Here is a 21151-nt window from a genome sequence, read left to right as displayed (position 1 = left end):
TGTATAAAATGGAACCTATATAGGATGTTTCCCAATATTCGTACCTTGGAAAATCCTGTAATATGTATACAGTTTGTTGTATTCGTTCGATTCTAATATGCGACAGACTTTCGAAATAAGAGTGTGCCGAAGTTGAACGAAAAGGCAACGTTTCGCCCACTTCTGTAATGGGCTTCATTAGATCAAGAAACAAAAATATCAATAAAAAATGAGCCCCAGTATGTCGATATAAGGTCCAAGAGGATACCTACGTTGCCATTACTGGGAATCTCACGTCCAAAATCGAACGAGAAATCTCTGTTGCTCTCAGGTCGTCAGCGTTCCCACGCCCTCATCCCTAGCGACTCCAAACCGCCAAGGTTGTACTGTCTTCCTAAAATTCACAAGTAAAGAAATACACCCTCATCTCGCCCACCTAAGAGCAGCAACAGAGAGAGAAAATCGAGAAACAGAAGGCAGAAGGTTAATAATGAAGAGAGTTTCATCAACTTCCCATCCAATCTCAAATATGATGAAGTATGGGGAAGGTTTTGAGTTTTTAGGAGCGAGTTGTTCGAAAGAAAAAAGCCCCCTTTTGTGTGATAGTTTTGTCTGTCCGTCTGCCCGTCTAATTCGAGGGTCAAAAAATTCCCCTACTGAAAATCGTAAGCGATTCTTGCTTAATTATTAAATGATTTTCACTCAAAAATAAGTAGGTGCCCAATGAACAATTGTTATCAAATTTAACGATACCGAACCCGCGATAAATATTTTACCCCTTTAAAATTCACATTTTCCCACTTCTTCAGCCACCAATATCACAAATTGGTATGTCACAAGCGCAACAACCCTCTAAGTAATTTTCATCAAGTTTCTGTCTTCAGACTCCCAACAATTATTTTCCCCCTTTAGAATTCACATTTCCCCACAACTGGCCATTTTTTGTCAAAATTTAACCCTACGGAATACGCGATAGTTATCTTAAACTCATTTCTCCGCTTGTTCTGTCCCCAATCTACAACCCTCTCCTCTAAATCATTTTTATTAAATGTATCTCTTCAGACTCCCAATAAAATCATTTTCCCTAGCATTTTCCCCTTTAGAATTCACATTTCCTCTTCTGTCAGCAATATCAAAAATAAAAATGTTGCAACAACCCTCTATCTGATCATTTTCATCACATTTAACCCCCAACAATCTTTTCCACATTTAAAATCCCTTGCATCCACTTCTTTGCCCAACAATATCCAGAATAAGTATGGCACAACACCTCTGTTGGTCATTTTTTGCGAAACTCGCCGCAATTATTTTCTCCCTTTAAAATACCCATTTATTCACTTCTCGTCTATACCATGAATAGGTACCTACTTGTGTCGCAACTACCCTCCAGGTCGTTTTCATCAAATTTATCCCTTCGGACTCTCAACAATTATTTTCTTTCTTTAAAATTCCGATTTCTCCACTTCTTCAGCCACCAAATATCAGGAATACGTATGTCGCAAAAACCCTAACTGCTCATTTTCATCAAATTTAACCCCTATCGGAACCCGCAAAATTTTTTTCCACATTCTAAAGTCCCTTTTCTCCATTTCTTCACCTAGTAATATCAAGAATAAGTTATGTAACAACTAACAACAACCCCATGGTCATTTTTCATCAAAATTAACCCTACGGAACCCGCGATAATTATATTCCCCTTTTAAAATTTCCATTTCTCCACTTCTCCTGCCATCAATGTGAAGAATAGGTATGTCACAACAACCATCTCTAAGTGAGTTTCATAAAATATATTCCTTAGGAGTCTCTCAACAATAATTATTTTCTCCCTTTCAAATTCCGATTTCTCCACTTCTTCAGCCACCAATATCAGGAATACGTACGTCACAACAACCCCTTCAAAACCTGCAACAATTTTTCTACATTTCCCCCACTTCGGTCACCATCAGTATCAAGGATGACTTTGTCACAACTACCCTACGGTCATTCTTTATTAAATTTAACCCTACGGAACCCGCGATAATTTTTTCCTCCTTTAAAGCAACAATTTCTTCCACATCTTAAAATCCCCTTTCTCCGCTTCACCCACCAGTATCAAGAATACGTATGTCCTAACAACCCAAAATGGTCACTTTTCATCAAATTTAATCGTACGGAATCCGTGAGAATTATTTTCCCCCTTTAAAAAGTTCTCATCTCTACTTCTCCTGTCACCAATATCAAGAATAGGTTTGTCACAACAACCCTCTAGGCTCTAAGTCATTTTCATCAAATGTATCCCTTCGGACTCCCAACAATTATTTTCTCCCTTTAGAATTCACATTTCCCTACTTGTTCAGCCGTCAATATCAAGAATATGTAGGTCGCAACAGCCCTATTTTGTCATTTTGATCAAATTTAATCCCTAGCTACCCGCAACAATTTTTTCCACATTTTATACTCCTCTTTCCCCACTTCTTCAGCCAACAAGTCAAGAATGCGTATGTCTCAACAACCCAACGGTCGTTTTTCTCAAATTTAACCCTTTAAAGCTGCAACATTTATTTTCCTTCTTTAAAACTTCCTTTTTCTCCACTTTTTCTGACCCCAATATCAAGAATAAGTGTGTCCTAACAACCCTATGGTGTTTTTCATCAAATTTAAGCCTATGGAATCCGCGATAATTGTTTTCCCCATTTTAAAGTTGCCTTTCTCCACTTCTCCTGTCATCAATAAATAATCAATATCAAGCATAGGTATGTTGCAACAACCCTCTAAGTGATTTTCATCAGATTATTTTCCTTCAGATTCTTAACAATTATTTTCCCCCTTTAAAATTCCGATTTCTCCACTTCTTCAGCCACCGATATCAGGAAAACGTGTGTCCGCGACAACCCTATCTGGTCATTTTTATCAAATTTAATCCTTCAAAACCTGCCACAATTTTGTCTACATATTAAAATCCCCATTTCTCCACTTCGGTCACGAATTAGTTTGTCACAACTACCCTATGGTCATTTTCATCAAATTTAACCCCTCGGAAACCGCTACAATTTCTTCCACATTTTAAAATCCCCATTCTTCACTTAACAATATCAACTAATACGTATGCCCCAACAACCCAATGGTTATTTTTCATCAAATTTTTTAACTTTTTTCGCCCTTTAAAATCGAAGAATAAGTACGTCGACGACAACCCTTTAGCTTCCTTGTATCAAATTTAACCTTTTTGAACTCTCAAAAATTATTTCGTCTTTTAAAATTCCAAGTTTCCTATTTGAGCCTTAACTTAAACACCCCTATTTACCACACAGGAAATAAATTAAACAAACAATTCGATTGTGTTATTTACAAATACAGATCTCTTACATGTTCGAAGTACTACTTTGACCCTTATCAAATTTTTTATTAGATTTACTCCACTTTTTGGGTCGATTCATCGACCCAACCCCCAAAGCTGCAAATTCTTTTGTGGGCGTGCGTGACTGTAGATACTTCCGTTTTTCCGTCACCTCGTCGACATCGTCCAATGAAATTTTCACTCCAGGACCCTGGTACCTGAAACAACGAGTGTTTCCCGATTCAAGTGCACAAGAAATAGAAACAAACCCCAACTCCTGCGAATTCAACGGTTCCTTAGATAACAAAATGTGAATCATCGGCAATTTTCTCTCGACCACGATTTGTTCCAGCTCGGGAATCTTGGGGTCCCAATACTCTTGAACCCTAAAATAATGTAAGCGAAGCGTGGTGAAGCTGGCGTACTTACATTCTGTAACATATTTTGGTTATCTGATGCAATTCTGAGCTGTATTCGCGTTTCATGATTTCTGCACAGCTGACAGCCTTTCCAACTGAAGGACCAAATCCGGTCCAGACAATGGAATTTGCCGTTTCGAATTCTTTAAAGGCGTAGCTGAGTAAGTCCCTCATTTTACTACCCCCTCTCACCTACCAACAAAAGGAATGTCATACCCAATGGCGAAATAAGGTCTAAACCTGCATCCACACGAATTCGCTCGTTAAATTTGGAATGGGAAGCCTATTCTTTTCCAAGGGCTCCTCTACATTCTTCCCCTTTCTGTAATTGTCCATCGTTATGCCTGCAACATAACGGAAACGTGCTTAAAATTCGAAAGACGATAAAATATTAATCATCGCAGCTGAAAGTAACTAACGTGATCGTTCAATATAATTACGATGCAAAAGGGGAAATTTTGAGTTAGACTTTGTAATAAAATGTTAGGATAGAGAGGGTTTAATTTAAGAGAACGTCGAAGGCAGAATATTGAGGTCGCCCACTAGCCCACTCAAGATCCCGAAGAATGAATACGAAGGAATGCAGCCCCCTCATTTCGCGTTTCCACGCAAAATGGAATTCAGCGCGAAACTTCGCTCCACTCTGTTTTGCATTATTTATTTATAAATGATCTTTATCCAATCTAATTGATTTCTAATGGTGAAAACTTTTCAATGGTGCGAAAAATCGGTCGCAATGCAAGCGAAAAATTCTTATGAATAAATCACCGAGGTCGCTTTTCAATAATTTGAGCAAATCGACTCTCTTAGAGTTCTACTGGTAATTTTGTGAAACAAAGGTAGCGACAGAGATTAATTCGCTTTGAAAGCGTATAATGTAATGACAAACACATAATCCATCAAAAAACGCTTTCCTCGTGATCATCGCAGTGGTAGCATCCATAAAACTTCAACCCTTAACGAACCATTCCGGGATAAATCAGAATTACAAGAACTGTATTTATTATTGAATATTTCTCCGCGTAAATGTTTAAAACTACCCGACTTTCGGTGAGCTTTTCACATCAGCATTGGTTCGTGTCGCATTTCGTATCTCTACGATTAAGTGAAAAGCTACCCCGTTTCAATGTACCAATTGTAGCGATTTTTGCATAAACCCCTCTAAAAGACGCTCTTTCAATTTCTTAAGTTTAAATTCAAAGAGTCTTTTTCTGGTCGATCTGCGACAACCCTTATTCTTGCTCACTTTTAAAGCGAAAGTAAGTTAGTAGTGTTACATACTCTACGAATTGAGGGCTCTACCTCTGTTTCTGGTGGTCAGATCTTGATGGCTCTAATTTTTTTGGATTCCACAGGTCAAAATTTATTAGAAACCGTGTTTTAGTGGTCGATCTGCGACAACCCTTATCCTTGCTCACTTTTAAAGCGAAAGTAAGTTAGTACTGTTACATACTCTACGAATTGAGGGCTCTACCTCTATTTCTGGTGGTCGGATCTTGATGGCTCTAATTTTTTTGGATTCCACAGCTCCAAATTTATTAGAAATCGTCTTTTTCTGGTCGATCTGCGACAACCCTTATACTTGCTCACTTTTAAAGCGAAAGTAAGTTAGTAGTGTTACATACTCTACGAATTGAGGGCTCAACCTCTGTTTCTTGTGGTCAGATCTTGATGGCTCTAAAGTTTTTAGATTCTACAGGTCAAAATTTATTGGAAATCGTCTTTTTCTGGTCGATCTGCAACAACCCTTATTCTTGCTCACTTCGAAAGTAAGTTAGTAGTGTTACATACTCTACGAATTGAGGGCTCTACCTCTGTTTCTCGTGGTCAGATCTTGAAGGCTCTAATTTTTTTGGATTCCACACGTCAAAATTTATTAGCAATCGTTTTTTTCTGGTCGATCTACGACAACCCTTATTCTTGCTCACTTTTAAACCGAAAGTAAGTTAGTAGTGTTACACACTCTACGAATTGAAGGCTGTACCTCTGTTTCTCGTCGTCAGATCTTAATGGCTCTAAATTTTTTGGATTCCACAGGTCAAAATTTATTAGCAATCGTTTTTGTCTGGTCGATCTACGACAACCCTTATTCTTGCTCACTTTTAAAGCGAAAGTAAGTTAGTAGTGTTACATACTCTACGAATTGAGGGCTCTACCTCTGTTTCTCGTAGTCAGATCTTGATGGCTCTAATTTTTTTGGATTCCACAGGTCCAAATTTATTAGAAATCGTATTTTTCTGGTCGATCTGCGACAACCCTTATTCTTGCTCACTTTTAAAGCGAAAGTAAGTTAGTAGTGTTACATACTCTACGACTTGAGGGCTCTACCTCTGTTTCTTGTGGTCAGATCTTGATGGCTCTAAATTTTTTGGATTCCACAGGTCCAAATTTATTAGAAATCGTTTTTTTCTGGTCGATCTACAACAACCTTTATCCTTTCTCACTTATACAGCGAAAGTAAGTTAGTAGTGTTACATACTCTACGAATTGAAGGCTGTACCTCTGTTTCTCGTCGTCACTTCTTGATGGCTCTAAATTTTTTGGATTCCACAGGTCAACATTTATTAGAAATCGTCTTTTTCTGGTCGATCTGCGACAACCCTTATTCTTGCTCACTTTTAAAGCGAAAGTAAGTTAGTAGTGTTACATACTCTACGACTTGAGGGCTCTACCTCTGTTTCTTGTGGTCAGATCTTGATGGCTCTAAATTTTTTGGATTCCACAGGTCCAAATTTATTAGAAATCGTTTTTTTCTGGTCGATCTACAACAACCTTTATCCTTTCTCACTTATACAGCGAAAGTAAGTTAGTAGTGTTACATACTCTACGAATTGAAGGCTGTACCTCTGTTTCTCGTCGTCACTTCTTGATGGCTCTAAATTTTTTGGATTCCACAGGTCAACATTTATTAGAAATCGTCTTTTTCTGGTCGATCTGCGACAACCCTTATCCTTGCTCACTTTTAAAGCGAAAGTAAGTTAGTAGTGTTACATACTCTACGAATTGAGGGCTCTATCTCTGTTTCTCGTGGTCTGATCTTGATGGCTCTAATTTTTTTGGATTCCACAGGTCAAAATTTATTAGAAATCGTTTTTTTCTGGTCGATCTGCGACAACCCTTATTCTTGCTCACTTTTAAAGCGAAAGTGAGGTAGTAGTGTTACATACTCTAAGAATTGAGGGGTCTACCTTTGTTTCTCGTGGTCAGATCTTGATGGCTCTAAATTTTTTGGATTCCACAGGTCCATAAATTTATTAGAAATCGTCTTTTTCTGGTCGACCAGCGACAACCCTTATTCTTGCTCACTTTTAAAGCGAAAGTAAGTTAGTAGTGTTACATACTCTACGAATTGAGGGCTCTACCTCTGTTTCTCGTGGTCAGATCTTGATGGCTCTAATTTTTTTGGATTCCACAGCTCAAAATTTATTAGAAATAGTCGTTTTCTGGTCGATCTGCGACAACCCTTGTCCTTCCTAAGTTTTAAAGTCAAAGTAAGTGTTACATACTCTTTGAATTGATGGTTCTACCTCTGTTCCTATTGCTCCTTGCACAATCTTCTTGACAATTAAGCTGAAAACCGTAGAACATTCTCTTAAAAATAGACTTAGGCACATTTTTAGAGACCTTACCTCAAATCTGGCTAATAGAATAATTATCTGCCACACAAACAAGTACAAAAAGTACAATTTTTCGCAAATCCTCTTAAGTACATCTAAAGCTCGACACCACATCCACCAACAGTCTGTTCACTACCACGTCTCATTTCAGGGAATGTTTCCGATGCCATCTCCAATTACAATCCAAGAGCTTTACCATTAAATACTGAAGAAGCTAACTCTTATAAGTGCTAAACGAGTGGGTGCTATGTACAAAAATCGAGCAAAATTAAGAACCTACCGTGTAGGCGTAGTGGGTAATGGCAAATTGAAGAATAAATTGCATCATTCTCAGTTGGGATGAAATATGTCATCATCAGAAGCTTACGTGTGATTAGTTTTCACGTATACCTATGTCCTATATACTCAAAAATGAAAAGCTACCAGTTTATAAGTAAATCGAAATTCTTTACATCATAAGCGGATTAGGTACGTCTATGTACAGGTAAAGGAGGGGAACTCATGAATGAAAAAAATCTACTACTACCACATTCACCCCTAATTGACTCAGTGCGAATGTAAAAATAGATCGAAGCTACAAAAGCTCAATCATTGTTTTTAATTTAGAGAAAAAGGTTAAACGTTACGAATAATATTCGCTGTTCAATTAAAAAAGAAACCTTAATACTAAAAAATAAGAAACCTAATGGAGGCATCATAAGTTAAGCATCGATTAATTATAAATAGCGTCGAGTATCTTAAATGCATTAATTATTGGTATTAAAATATTAACTTGCACCCTATACTTAGAAGGGAATGTCTTTAATGAAATATTTTTTGCGGTACCAAGTCATGTTTGTATCACAAAATATTTCTAATAATGTAAAAATAGAAAGCAAGCAATAAAGCTTTGGTGGAGGGGGTGCGAAAATGCAATGAAATCAAGCAAATAGGGCGCACGGCCTCAAGTTAAACGGTGGCTCGTCTCGTCCTTAGTGTCTCGTTGGAGTTTCCGTGCAGAATCCGCTAAAGCAACAGGTAAGTTAGTTTTTCTCTAGTTATCCGGATAATTCCGATTAATTTTGGCGATTTTTTAAATATCAATCTAAAAATTCAATTAAGTACATCCGAAAGCAATTTCGCCGATCTTCATCATAAACGCACGCTTTCCATTGAAAGGGTGTCACGTACAGGGAACTCGGAACACAAAAAGGGATCCCATTCATAAGTTATGATCGAATTTTATAAAAACAAAGAATTAATTTTGCAGAACTAGATGGATTCCGACGAGTTTCGATGCAGGGGAAAAGAGATGGTCGAATATATTTGCAATTATATGGAGAACATTCCGACGCGACGAGTTACACCAAACGTCGAGCCCGGGTACCTTCGAAAGATATTGCCGGACGAGGCTCCCGAATATCCCGAGGATTGGGAGGCGATTATGGCTGATGTCGATGCGAAAATTATGCCCGGCGTCACCCACTGGCAGCATCCACGTTTTCATGCGTATTTCCCGTCGGGAAATTCGTATCCGTCCATTTTGGGAGACATGCTTTCCGCTGGAATCGGGTGTATAGGATTTTCATGGGTAATCCGTAACTGAGCTTTGTTGCTTTTACAATTTCGTGAACGTTTCCAGGCCGCAAGTCCTGTTTGTACAGAATTAGAGACGATTGTGGTCGATTGGCTTGGTAAGTACGAACTAATTCTCTGTCCTTTCTCTCTACATTGCACGAGTCCATTTGCATTTTTACCACACTCACCCCAAAAACATGAAACACGGTTTCGGAATGATACCGGCGACGCTGGACCATAATTTCCACCGCTTAGTGAAGAATTAAATCGAAAGACTATATTTGCAATGATCTCAAAATTAAAAAATTCCACCGAACACAAGAATTGGATGAGCTTTATATTACAGATGAACTAAACAGAATTTTTAATTTAACGTTTTGAAAATTCTACATAATTTGTTTTATTTTGAAGAAATATTTCTTTTGCGTTTATTCGTCTTCGTTTGTTAGCTTGAGATCTCAGCATTCCACTTCTTTACACAATTAAAAGCGAATTTTTTTAAACAGAAGTGCCTTAGTAAATCGTTGGGTTATATCTTATTGGTAGATTATGGAGATCTTTACACCTAAACATTTAAAGGCCACCGGGCATACATTCAAAATCAACGCTATATAATGCAAGAAGAATCAAGACCTTAGAGGAATGGTCAGAAATATTGCATTTTCCCTTTGTAGGTGCCCTCCTCCACCATTTTTGAGATATTCATAATTAAGCTTTCGCATCGCTCCTTGAGAGTACACTCCTCCGACACTCTGTTCTGCGGATATTTACACTGAAACTTTTGACATCACCAGTATATGTGTTTCGACTTCACCAATTGACATGTCTCGTTCAGAGGATTCATTTTGCCTTTGTGAGTATTCCCCTCTGACAAATCGTTTTCGAGATATCCCCTCTTAAAGTTTTGCCATCACCAATGAATACATTTCTTCCAGCAGTCCCAATTAATTCCTTTCGTTGAGACCTTTAATTAGAATACCATGAAAGATAACACAAAAACCGTTGAACCGTTGAAAACGGAAAAAGTGGGTCCGGACGGACAGAGAGACGGACGGATGGACAAAACACAAACAACAGCACATTTTTTAATTCTTACAAAATGCGCTCAAAAGAATGTTTTTAAAAAAAGCGTCAATTTGTGCCATTCTTTGTTAAGGTTTTTAATAATAGATACCTCCGATAAATTTTCCAATAAGTTTCCGCATGCGTTTAAAAAATAAGTGCGATATCTTGCCAAAAAGGAAATTCCAAACCGCGCAATTGTAAAAAATTGATAAAATTTGTTTAATTTCAAGATATCTTCCAAAAAAATCTCGCGAAGACATAAATAATAGAATATGCTCGATACTAATTTACTTTCTTGACTTTTCCTTTGTACGGTTTTCGAGTTGTAACGAAAAATTGTGCATTTTCAAATTTTTGCATTGCCATTTTTATTAAAAAATCTCAATTAAATAGCGTTAAAAAAGGTTGCAAATGAAGTGGGACTGCATGGGCAAATTTATAATTATTGAAGATTGTGGCAATGGACAAAGTCTTCCAGTTTTGAATGTAGCTTAAAATGTCATTTGAAAATTCAGGCCCGCAGAATTTCATTAAATTATTCATAAATTCATATAACTGAACAAGAATACCTACAGGTAAAAGTAATTATTTTTAAATTTTAATTAAGTAGACTTAGTTAATTTTTTAATTAATTTTATAAGTAATTATTGTTTAGTCGATCATGTGACATCGTTCATCGCCGAAAAATGAATAAAAGATATTTTTAGACGATCTACACCCATTTTAAATTAAGTGGGGGAAAATCGGTTAAAAATAATATACTATTCAATTGATAAAAAATAATAAATGTTCCTAGTATTCTTTGTTCTATTATATGATATCTTACGTAGTTGAAAATAAGAAGTTTTGCCTATGGGGCAAGTATCGACATACGTTTATTTTTTTAGATACTATCTGTTCACTATACTTGCTGACACCCTACTGGATCTAGCCCTACTTTCCTATCATCTTTTTGGTATTCGGCCGCAGCCCAAAATTTTACCTAATTTTCTAAAGAAAGTGATAGTAGACAAAGTACAATTAATTACCACTATTGCATTAATAACTATTACAATGCTGTGATGTGATGTTTATGTTATCTCCATAATAATAAATAATGTATTGGGATACAATGTTAACAAAATAATTAATAACATAAATTGCATTTTAATTCATTTTTTTCAACGTAGGTCCCTACTCATCCTTGCACTGGGGACTCGTAATTTAGGAAGAACCTTTTTTTTTATAAAATTCAGTTAATTTAGGAAGCATTAGATGTTGCCATTCTTTTTATAAATTTTTTCATTCGTTTTCGGCGTAAAGATTTTTGCTAAATCACTCGTGCCGTGAAATTATTGGAACAAAAATTAGATTTATAATTATAATCTGTAATTTTCTTAATTTCTCCGGTTTCCCATAGCAAAAAATTACAAATGGAATAGACGCAGAATTTTACAATCTACAAACAATTTATTTACAACCTTGGTGTAAAATAATTAGGGGAGAAAATATTTCAATAGAAAGAAATTACCATTGAAATCCCTATGGTACATAAACCAATTCTACACCCTGTAGATATATGGTTCTAGGTAGGTGTTTATCATTATATTCAAAATTCGTGTCTATTTATTTATTGCAATATACATAATAAAAGCATTCAGATATCCGTGGGATTTATTGTTTATATACCTACTACAAAATGAATGCAATTCTATGTCAGTATGTGTGAAAATCGCTATTTTCAATTTTTGTTTTACACTTATTTATTATTTACGATTTCATAAATTACAAAGTCACTTTTTGAGTAAACTTTCCATTTTTAAAATTATCTAAACATGGTTCACTCAATATACATCGCCCTTAACCATTGTACCAAATTTCATGAACTTTCAATGATTCATTTTAGCTCTGGAATTGAACAAATAATACATTATTTTGCATAGGCGGTTTAAACGTATACCTCTTTGGAAGGCCAGGTCTATTCGGACGTAGCCCCTCTTTTCCTTTAACGAGCTCCTAGCGATTTTGGACTTTCTGTCCACCCGTCCGTCTGTGGACAAGTTAACTCCCGAACGGTTTCCAAATTTCCAATTCTGTTTTCAGTATCTTGCTTATCATTATCCAAGGAAGAACTGATTAAATTTTCAGTGATCCAGGAGCTCGTTGACTATATTTGTTACAAGTTTATTTAAAATTAATTTTTAGGCACGAATTACGAGCTAAATTGCGAAGAGTTAAATTAAAGATGACTATTATTAATATCAGCCGTTCCTTAAATTGTATATTCACTATTTTATTATTAACAAGCGACAAAAAGCAAGTTTTATATTCAATCAAGGCGAGAGGTTGAATATTTTAAAAGTATTTTGAATTATACAGGATGCGTCCACAATGTAGGGCGCTAAAAAGGCACATTTTTTTAATGGAACCTCCTGTATTTCAATGCATTTTTTAATTGTACGTGTAATTGTACGATTTTTTTATTATACGGTTAATATACGAAGAAGTTTTAAAGACAAGTCGACTTATAAGAAAGATTTGGCATTTACAAGGTTCTATATCTTTTATCTTGGGTGAGAATACATCTACTATGAAACAATTAAAAATAAATTTACATGGTGTTTTCTTTGTAGGTCCAAAGCTACAAAACTTCATATTAAAAATCTCACTTTTGTTAAACCGACACCCTGTATATTTTTCTGTATGTTTTAGCTCTTCCAAAAACCTTCAACTTTTAGTAATAATGTCCTTTATCAATCTCTGATAGTTTTCGGGGTTACTGGGGTTTCCTGGTTTTTATATTCTAAGCGGGGTCTTATATCCTTCATTCTTTTAGGGCGAGATACTTTCATAATCCCATTGAAAAATAACAACAAACATAAAAAAATGAAACATTTAGACAACGCCCTCTGGCGGTTATATTTCATACTCCACGCAAAAAGTGTTCACGAGTTTTTTGTAGGGTTCATTTTTCGCTACAAAGTTTAGTTTTCGAGAAAAATGCAGTTTTTTTGGCAACAAAATCAAAAAAAGAAAAACATTTAGAAAATGTTCCCTTGTGCCTTTAGTTTAAACCCGACGCGAAAAAGTAAAAAGGGAAAAATCCGTAGGATCGAAACACACAATTCCTTAAAGCAATTACTGAGGCACTAACCTGTTGCTGTTGTCCGGATGTTGCAGCTCGACCCTTTCACCGGGCGCCCTGCTGCCTGCATTCATCAGTAAACTATACGGAAAGCCTGCATATTGTTTAAAAACCGCTGTTTTGAAAAGCCGAAATGAAAGAAGTGGTTGTGGTGTCATATTCCAGTAAAGGCCTATGTGTCTTATTGAGCAAAAAACCAGAACATTTGCAAAAAAATATGCGTGGAGATCTTTATAAAAAGTAAAATTAATAAGGATACGGGGTGACAAATTTTAACATATTTTTTGAATTTTTTTCTTTTCCTAATTTTAAGGAGGGGGGGGGGTGACTTTGACATTTTAAATGAAATGATGCACTTTTGTTTTTAAAATTAGAATCTGCTAGGTGTGTACTAATATTTTTTTGTTTAATTGCTTTCATGGTTACGGAGCTATGGTTTTTCTAGATATTACAATAAAAAAAAATTAATTTAATTACAAATTTTTCAACGTCTGTTATGCATGTATATGTCATGTAAACAATGACAGGCATAAATATTGCATAATGGAGTGGAGCCCCATCCTGCTGAAACCCCATGTCAAGATGTATGTCTTCGCCCAATTGATTTCTTTAAAAATTCGACATTTCTCCATTTAAATGTTCTTAAATGCGGATCAATAACTCTATCCCAATACTACCACTAGTATTGTGTCTGTTTACCTTTGGGAACTCTTTTTCTAGAATTTTTTCCAATGTTGATATTGAATGTTGCTCTCTGTTTAAATGGAAGGATGTGAAGGCACTACTAAAAAAATTTCAGGTAAAGCTATAGGATTGCCAGACGAATTTCTAGCCTTGAAGAAAGGAAGTCGAGGCGGAGGAGTCATTCAGGTAAATTAAGCCCAGTGTAGCTCCAATAATATTAATATCGTTAGACGTGCGCCAGCGAATGCGTTTTGGTAACGATGCTAGCGGCAAGAGCACAAGCGTTAAAACGACTTAAACAGCAACACCCGTTCGTCGAGGAAGGGGTGTTACTGTCCAAATTAATGGCGTACTGCTCGCGCGAAGCGCATTCGTGCGTAGAAAAGGCGGCAATGATATGCTTCGTTAAGTTGCGCATTTTGGAGCCGGATGAGAAGTCTGCGCTGAGAGGACAAACGTTGTCCGAGGCAAGTTGGACGAAATTCGAACGGTGAGGTAACGAAGAGTTTTAGGCGATGGAGGAGGACGAGGCGGCCGGTTTAATTCCGTTCTTCGTCTCGACGACTTTGGGCACAACGTCCTGCTGCTCGTTTGACAATTTGCCCGAGATCGGATCGGTCTGCAAGCGTTTCCCGTGCGTGTGGCTGCACGTGGACGCGGCGTACGCGGGAAACGCGCTCATCTGTCCAGAGCTGAAGTACTTGCTGAAGGGGGTGGAGTACGCGGACTCGTTCAACACGAATCCGAACAAGTGGTTGTTGGTCAACTTTGACTGTTCGACCATGTGGGTCCGTGACCGGATACGCCTGACATCCGCCTTGGTCGTCGATCCCTTGTACCTTAAGCACGGATATTCCGATTCTTCTATAGACTATCGCCATTGGGGCGTGCCCCTTAGCAGAAGATTTCGTTCGCTTAAGCTCTGGTTCGTGCTGCGAAGTTACGGTATAAGCGGCCTTCGCAAGTACATTAGGCACCATATAGCATTGGCGCAGAGGTTTGAAAGATGCGTCCTTCAAGACAGAAGATTTGAAGTTTGTAACGAAGTGAAGGTACGCTGAGTTCAGCTAAGAAGATGACTAACTAATGAGAGCTTTTGCAGCTAGGTTTGGTGTGCTTTCGCCTGAAGGGTGCTGACAAACTCAACGAGAAGCTTCTCAGCAATATCAACGAATCGGGAAAATTGCATATGGTTCCCGCCCATGTCAATGATAAGTATGTAATTCGATTCTGTGCGGTCGCTCAAAATGCCACGGAAGAAGATATTGGTAAGTAATGTAAACTTTTTGCCATTTTCACCTAACCCAATTTCGATTTTTTTTTTCATCTTTCCATACCGATTGTAATCATAACTTTGGATCTATTTTCAAATTTAACCCCCACAAAAGAATGGTATTAATGATCTTCGGTTTGGGTTCCGTTATCATTTATAAAAAATACACAAAATTATTCAAGGGATATGGAACATTTTTATTTGGTTACTCGATGCAAATGTGCCCTGGTAATTTAGGGTTTTAATAGCAAACAGAAGTTTGAATTAATTATCTTTAACCTTTTTACTGGTAGCCGTTTTGTTCATAATTTTGTTCGCACTTCATATAACTTTGATTAATAACTTGGTTGTTTACGTAACTTGCCTCTAAAGATCTGACGCAAACCGAAATGTTTTGCACCTCTCCCACCAAATTTTTCATAGCCAATTCGCTGATTGCATAACCAAAGCGTTCACTTGGTTGTCGGACTAGGATATCAGGATTTTTATGAACCAAACACCGGGTACAAATTCCTATTCAAAGCAAATGTATACACCTAGATGCTTAATAAAAAATTTAAAACCCACACAAAAGATTGGCGTTACTGATCGTGAAATTCTAATTGTACAATTAATGAGAAAAAAATAGAAATTACCAAGATCTTATCATTTATAAAAAATACACAAATTTGTTCACGAGATACTCTCCTGTAACTCGAGCTTTAAACAAAAATGGTTTTTATACAAAAGCTCCAAAAGCGGGCGACTCTTTTATACAATACAAAAATTTAAAAAAACTTACTTTTATCGATGCGTTGAAATTTCCTCCAATTCTCAGTTGAATTTCTCCTTATGAAATAACACCTCAAATCAGAATATCGGATAGTAAAACGCCTTGAGCAATACGATCGGTCCTCTTGTATTGCCAGTTGAATTGATTACTAGTTGCCAAAGATTGAAAAGATTGAAAGATGGTTGACGCAATTTGATTCAGGAACAAACCAGGTTTCAGGCTCACTTGGATTTAATGAATTGAACTTTGAGTTATTCACAGCAACAAATTATCGATATTCCGCAGTGTCAAAAATATACCCTGGTAAGTTAGGGTTTTAACAGCAAACAGAAACTTGAGTTAATTGTCTTAACCTTTTTAACGGTAGCCATTTTAATCGCACTTCATATAAACAAGTTAGATGAACAACTTTTAATAATAAATAGGTTTTGTACGTATCTTGCCACGACAAATTTGGCGCAACGGAAATGTTTTGCACCTTGGATCTCAACGCCTTCGTGGTAATAATTTACTGAAACGCAAGAATAATCCAAAATATGCAGTGAAACGAAACAATGTTCGCTCACGTATTAATACGGTAACGATTCGCAATATTTCCAACTATTGCACGAAGAAATTCCCCCTTTTCCTTCAATACCAGACTTTATATTAGTTAAAAAAATCATTAAAAAATTTAAACAAATTTGATATCATATAAATATCAGTCCCTTCACAACTGAATGACTGCATAGGGTGTTAAAAGATGCAGGTACAAAAAGTAGATGAGAACTTAAAAGCAAATTGTGAAATAATGGTGAGGGAAGGTAAAGTTGAGAGAAATTGAGAAGGAAGGTAAAGGCCCCTACGTACGTATTAAGAAAAATGCTGCGTAATAATCTAACATATCCCGCATTGTTTATATACAAATACATATCCGTAAAAAATACCATGAAAAACATCTGCACGGCCTCCACCGGCGAAACAAAGAACTATTGTAATAAGAAATTTACTTAAATGGAAGTTAAATCAGGAATATCAATCGGTAGGAAAATAACGTTACAGTCCTTTTATTAGTCTCTTAAGTATAAGGCGAAGAAGAGTTAAGTATCTTTCCCAACAAAATTGGTAATTTAATTTGAGATTTTACTCTCTCTCTCTCTCTGCAAATTTGGCGAAATAAAGAGAAACCTGCATTAAAATTTTAGCCAGGGAATGAAAGTGTAGGTTTCAATCTCAGTTCCTTTTATAGTAACTGCACGTAAATGGTAACCTTTTTAGTACTAAAAAACCATTGTGTATTGGAAGGGTTTCAGTTCGCCCAATTGTTACTAGATTATAAACCCAATTAGTTGAATCTTGAACTTTGACACCTTAATTTCCGTCTAACAGCATTAGACCCTTCCGTATACTTAATCTAAATTCGCATTAATTTTTAATTTGTGAAGCTACCGATTCCATTCAAATTCATAGAAAATCAGAATCGCATTCGTCTAATTACGTAATGTTTTTAGATCACGCCTGGGACGTAATAACTGAATTTGCAGCGGAGCTGCTCGAAGCACAAGCCGTCGACAAAGAGCAGGTAACTGTCGGAAAGACTTGCAAACTGAGATTTAATTAACGCAATTTAATTTGAAGGAACTCCAAGATGAAGTTTTCGATTTGAATCGCAAACAGAAGGAGACTTTGGCTTACAAACGTTCCTTCTTTGTACGAATGGTGAGCGATCCCAAAATTTACAATCCTTCCATCGCGAAAACCCTACCGACAGTTCGAAGGCACTACACCGATACGGCAGGTTCTCCGGAGAATAGCGCCCCCTCGCAACTTCCTCAGTGAGTTACGTTTAAAAAGTTGTCTCAATTAGCAAGTTTCTTTTCAGTAGTGCTTCCTGGATCAGTTGGCCTTTGGCGTTCCTATTTCAGGGGATCGCCGAGGACGCCGCCGGGAGCAACGTTCCAATTCGGTGAGTAGACCGACTAAATTACCAATCAGGGCAATTACGCAATTTCGATTATATTAATTGGTAATCTCTCGCCCTTAGATTTCGCCATTTAGACACGAAAGTCAGATTGAAAACAACGTCAGGAAAAGACGTCGCGAACGGTGGAACTCCGTCGCCGTCGCGCTCGCCCGAAAGAAACAAGTCCCCGAAACGTTCGCCAACAGGAAAGGAGTTGGTCAAGTCCGGCAATACGGAAATCAGAAAACATCCCTAGGGATTGATTTCCAATCTCCAATGACAATACGCAATGTTAGACGCAATTACTTTCCCCGTGAACTCCCCTTTCAACTTAGGAAATATATGAAATAAAAATTGGTTCCTAATTTATTTGAGTGTCACGTAGAACCCCACACTCGATCATCCCCACATTCAATAAAGGCATCGTCATGTCTACAAAAAAAAAAACGAATAAATATTTCATCCACGTATTTTCGCACGATATTAAAAATGTGTTCGAAGAATGTATTAAAAATAATAAACAAATTACAACAGAGCGGGATTCTATATCCGGAAAAGAACGACGTTGTGTTAAAACGTTTACGTTAATAAATTAAACAAACAATTATGGTCGTTTTATGATCCAGTTCATACAAAAATGTCAAATTTTAGACGAGCGCGTTTTTGCTTATTGGCAAATTTGCGACTTTTGTGCATTTAGCTGAAATTCTATTCATAATAGTCACAAATATGGCTACTTTCTTAAACCGAAACCAAAGGAGTATTTCAAAGAACGCAAACGCATTTCCAAAAATAAATACAAAAATGCGTCTTGTTGCAGCTTTCTCCGGCCGTCCCGTCCGTACGACTGGCTGTGTCACTTTCAGATCTTTATGTTAAAAGATATCAACGTACTTTCTTCGCCACGGTCTCTCGGCTTCCAGAAAGAAAGAAGTTTTTTGTAGGTTATTTGACCAAAGAATAGCAAGTAAAGAAAAAATTGAAAATCATAGAAAGAACATTCTTATTTATTTTTTATTTGAACGCCCACAGTGGCGGATTGTTCCTAAAAATTTGAACAAATGTTCATAAATACCTTTATTGTTTGTACACCAGGAGATCTCGAGTTGCTTTTGAAATTGGCCTCCATGCACGGACCGATCACAGAATCCTTTGCAGTGCCAGACGCAGCAGCAGCACCGGTTGGCGCATGGAAAACCACTTGAGCTTGAGCAAGTCTGGCGCAGTTTTAGTGCGTGTATTTAGTCATAGTGTGCATATTAGACATAGTGGTCTAGCAGTGTAAGCTACAACGAAATAAATACTTTTCCTTTGTTCGTGTTGAAATCGTTGTGTATCGCCCCGCTTTCCCATCATTGTCACGTGACACCCATCCGTCGTGGGAATATTCAAGTATCTGGTTCTAGAACGTGCTGCCAATAACTTCTTCAGCGATGCGCCGGTGGTGTTTAGATTCTGCCTTCTTTCAAATTTCTGTGAAATTTTCCGTCTGGTCGAGTTGTTCATTTTTAAATCCGACGTTTCGTCCTTGAGGAGCATTAAAAATTGCAGTGGAGAAGTCGTTGGCTTTGCTGTAGGTCAAATATTAACGCCAGAAAAAATAGTAAAATCGAAAAATCCAATTTTTCAAAAACCAAAGAATTGTTGACGGATTTCTAAACGCTATCTTCTTATACCTTTGATTGCACAACTTTTCTCCCATTTAACCAAATTTGGATCTCTTGCCGTTTTGAGAATGCCCATAGTGGACACGGTGTATCAAAGCGATTTAGCCTTTTCGTGCCAAAGTAGCCATTCGCAATGCCCGCGCTACTAAATAACGTATACGTTTCATATGAAAAATTATGTAATTAAATCGATATTAAAATCACGGAAAATTTCGTCCTTCATAAGAGCATCATTAGAGTTAATTGTAGGCACGCACCGCGGACAATAACGGTCATTAAATGTGTTGATATAGAATAAACTCTCAATTTAAAAAAATTGGAAATGCTGGACCCAGTATCCAAAAAAAAAAGATTAATCAATGAGTGAAAGAGGTTTAACAAAGCTGAACGGTAAGCATTCTCAATAACATATTACGAATGCTGGTTTTACTTTCAAAAATCAATGAGGTAGTTAAAAAAATTTTGTCCCCGTAACTTTTTAAAGCAATTTAATAGACGGCTCCATTTATTGTTGAAATTTAACGCAACTTTACCGCACAGTGCGTGTCAATTTTCATCTTTCTTCCTTTCCTGAGTCGTAACAAAGTACACTTCGTTTAAACAAACAGCTGAAGCGTGAGTTAGAACGCATGGAATTTTAATTGCCATCATCCATATGTATTGATCTGTGGCGTTTGGGGATTCCCCAGTATTGTTAGACGGGATTCACCTATAACTCCTATAATGAGGATATAATTGCGTTAATTTCTCTTTATTGTAATTTACCGATACCTGCGTGTGTCGACAGCTTTGACATGTATCCTCCTACTGATAACGAGGGACCATTTTGCTGTGAAATGGTCACATGGTTTTTTGAAAATAGAATTTTAGCAAAAATCTTAAAATTCGATTTATACCAAGGGACTAAAGTGTGTTTCAATCCCAAGGCTCGAAACGTAGTTGAAAAACATTTTTGTGCGATTGGAAAAAAATATTTCAGCTTTCAAAAAGGACAGCTTTGCGGTACTGATGCCTTTGTAGTATCAATCAATCAATGAACTGATAGATTAACTATTTCAGAAGAATGCCCGAAACGTGGGTTTATTCTAAATCCGAACAATTGGTGCGGAAACACCCAAGTTCTTAGAAGAATTCGCGTTACCCAGAATGCAAAATCAACGCCGCAATTCCTACGGGCATGGCGACAGAAAGTCATAGTCCCACGTGCCTGCCCGAAATTAAGTCTCGTTAAAAACGAAGAAATCACTGCTAAATATAAACGCTCATCAAGGCCTTCATTAAAGACACATTTAGAAAAAGTGTGTATCTGCTCCGGAAAAACTTTAACACAATTGAAAGGTCGCCACACCATGCGGATTTAAAACCGTTTCGAAGAAACCTTTTTTTTGCTAGTTGTAAAATATGCATATCATTCAATTGTTAATTATAGTGTTAGTCAGGAAGAGAATTAAATTCGCGTCCCTACCTTTTTCATGTACTGCCAATTCCGGTTACGCTGCCTGGAAGTGTCATTGAATTTTTTGTAACACTTGCGAATTACATCATATTTTTTCAGTCAAACTGATGGTACTTTACATAGTTCAAACGGACAACTAACGCAAATTCTTCTGGGAATGTTAAATTAGAATTCCCGCCTCGTACAGTGCAGTAAGAGAAAGAGGTAGGTAATTTGTAGTTTAAGGTCGTTACACCCCTCCAATTCGATTGCAGGGAAAAAGCATTAATCAACTTCCAAG

General features: G+C 37.0%; 2 protein-coding genes across 4 annotated transcripts; one reads left to right on the top strand and one right to left on the bottom strand.

The window, feature by feature from the left end:
• Positions 1-3277: 3277 nt before the first annotated feature.
• Positions 3278-21036, bottom strand: LOC116177001 (ribonuclease P protein subunit p25-like protein). 3 transcript variants are annotated; one of them, XM_031495855.1, is made up of 7 exons: positions 7344-7913; positions 7242-7284; positions 7077-7187; positions 3955-4058; positions 3725-3906; positions 3565-3681; positions 3278-3513 (listed from the first exon to the last, which is right to left on the bottom strand). In XM_031495855.1, exons 4-7 carry the CDS (start codon positions 4048-4050, stop codon positions 3321-3323), a joined length of 588 nt encoding a protein of 195 aa, XP_031351715.1. In that variant the 5' UTR covers positions 4051-4058; positions 7077-7187; positions 7242-7284; positions 7344-7913; the 3' UTR covers positions 3278-3320. The 3 variants fall into 3 exon arrangements, with proteins under 3 accessions (XP_031351715.1, XP_031351716.1, XP_031351714.1); XM_031495856.1 differs by having other exon boundaries at positions 7077-7284; XM_031495854.1 differs by lacking the exons at positions 7077-7187; positions 7242-7284; positions 7344-7913 and adding an exon at positions 20881-21036.
• Positions 8118-19051, top strand: LOC116176997 (tyrosine decarboxylase-like). Its single transcript, XM_031495849.1, has 11 exons — positions 8118-8348; positions 8581-8901; positions 8953-9004; positions 13877-13947; positions 13992-14228; positions 14274-14813; positions 14864-15029; positions 17297-17367; positions 17424-17620; positions 17668-17751; positions 17830-19051. Exons 2-11 carry the CDS (start codon positions 8587-8589, stop codon positions 18002-18004), a joined length of 1908 nt encoding a protein of 635 aa, XP_031351709.1. The 5' UTR covers positions 8118-8348; positions 8581-8586; the 3' UTR covers positions 18005-19051.
• Positions 21037-21151: the final 115 nt, after the last annotated feature.

The sequence above is a fragment of the Photinus pyralis genome, unplaced genomic scaffold (genome assembly GCF_008802855.1).
Source record: "Photinus pyralis isolate 1611_PpyrPB1 unplaced genomic scaffold, Ppyr1.3 Ppyr1.4_LG7, whole genome shotgun sequence".
NCBI lineage: Eukaryota > Metazoa > Arthropoda > Insecta > Coleoptera > Lampyridae > Photinus > Photinus pyralis.
Note: the sequence above shows the minus strand (reverse complement) of the source record. Positions and strands in the feature narration are given on the sequence as shown.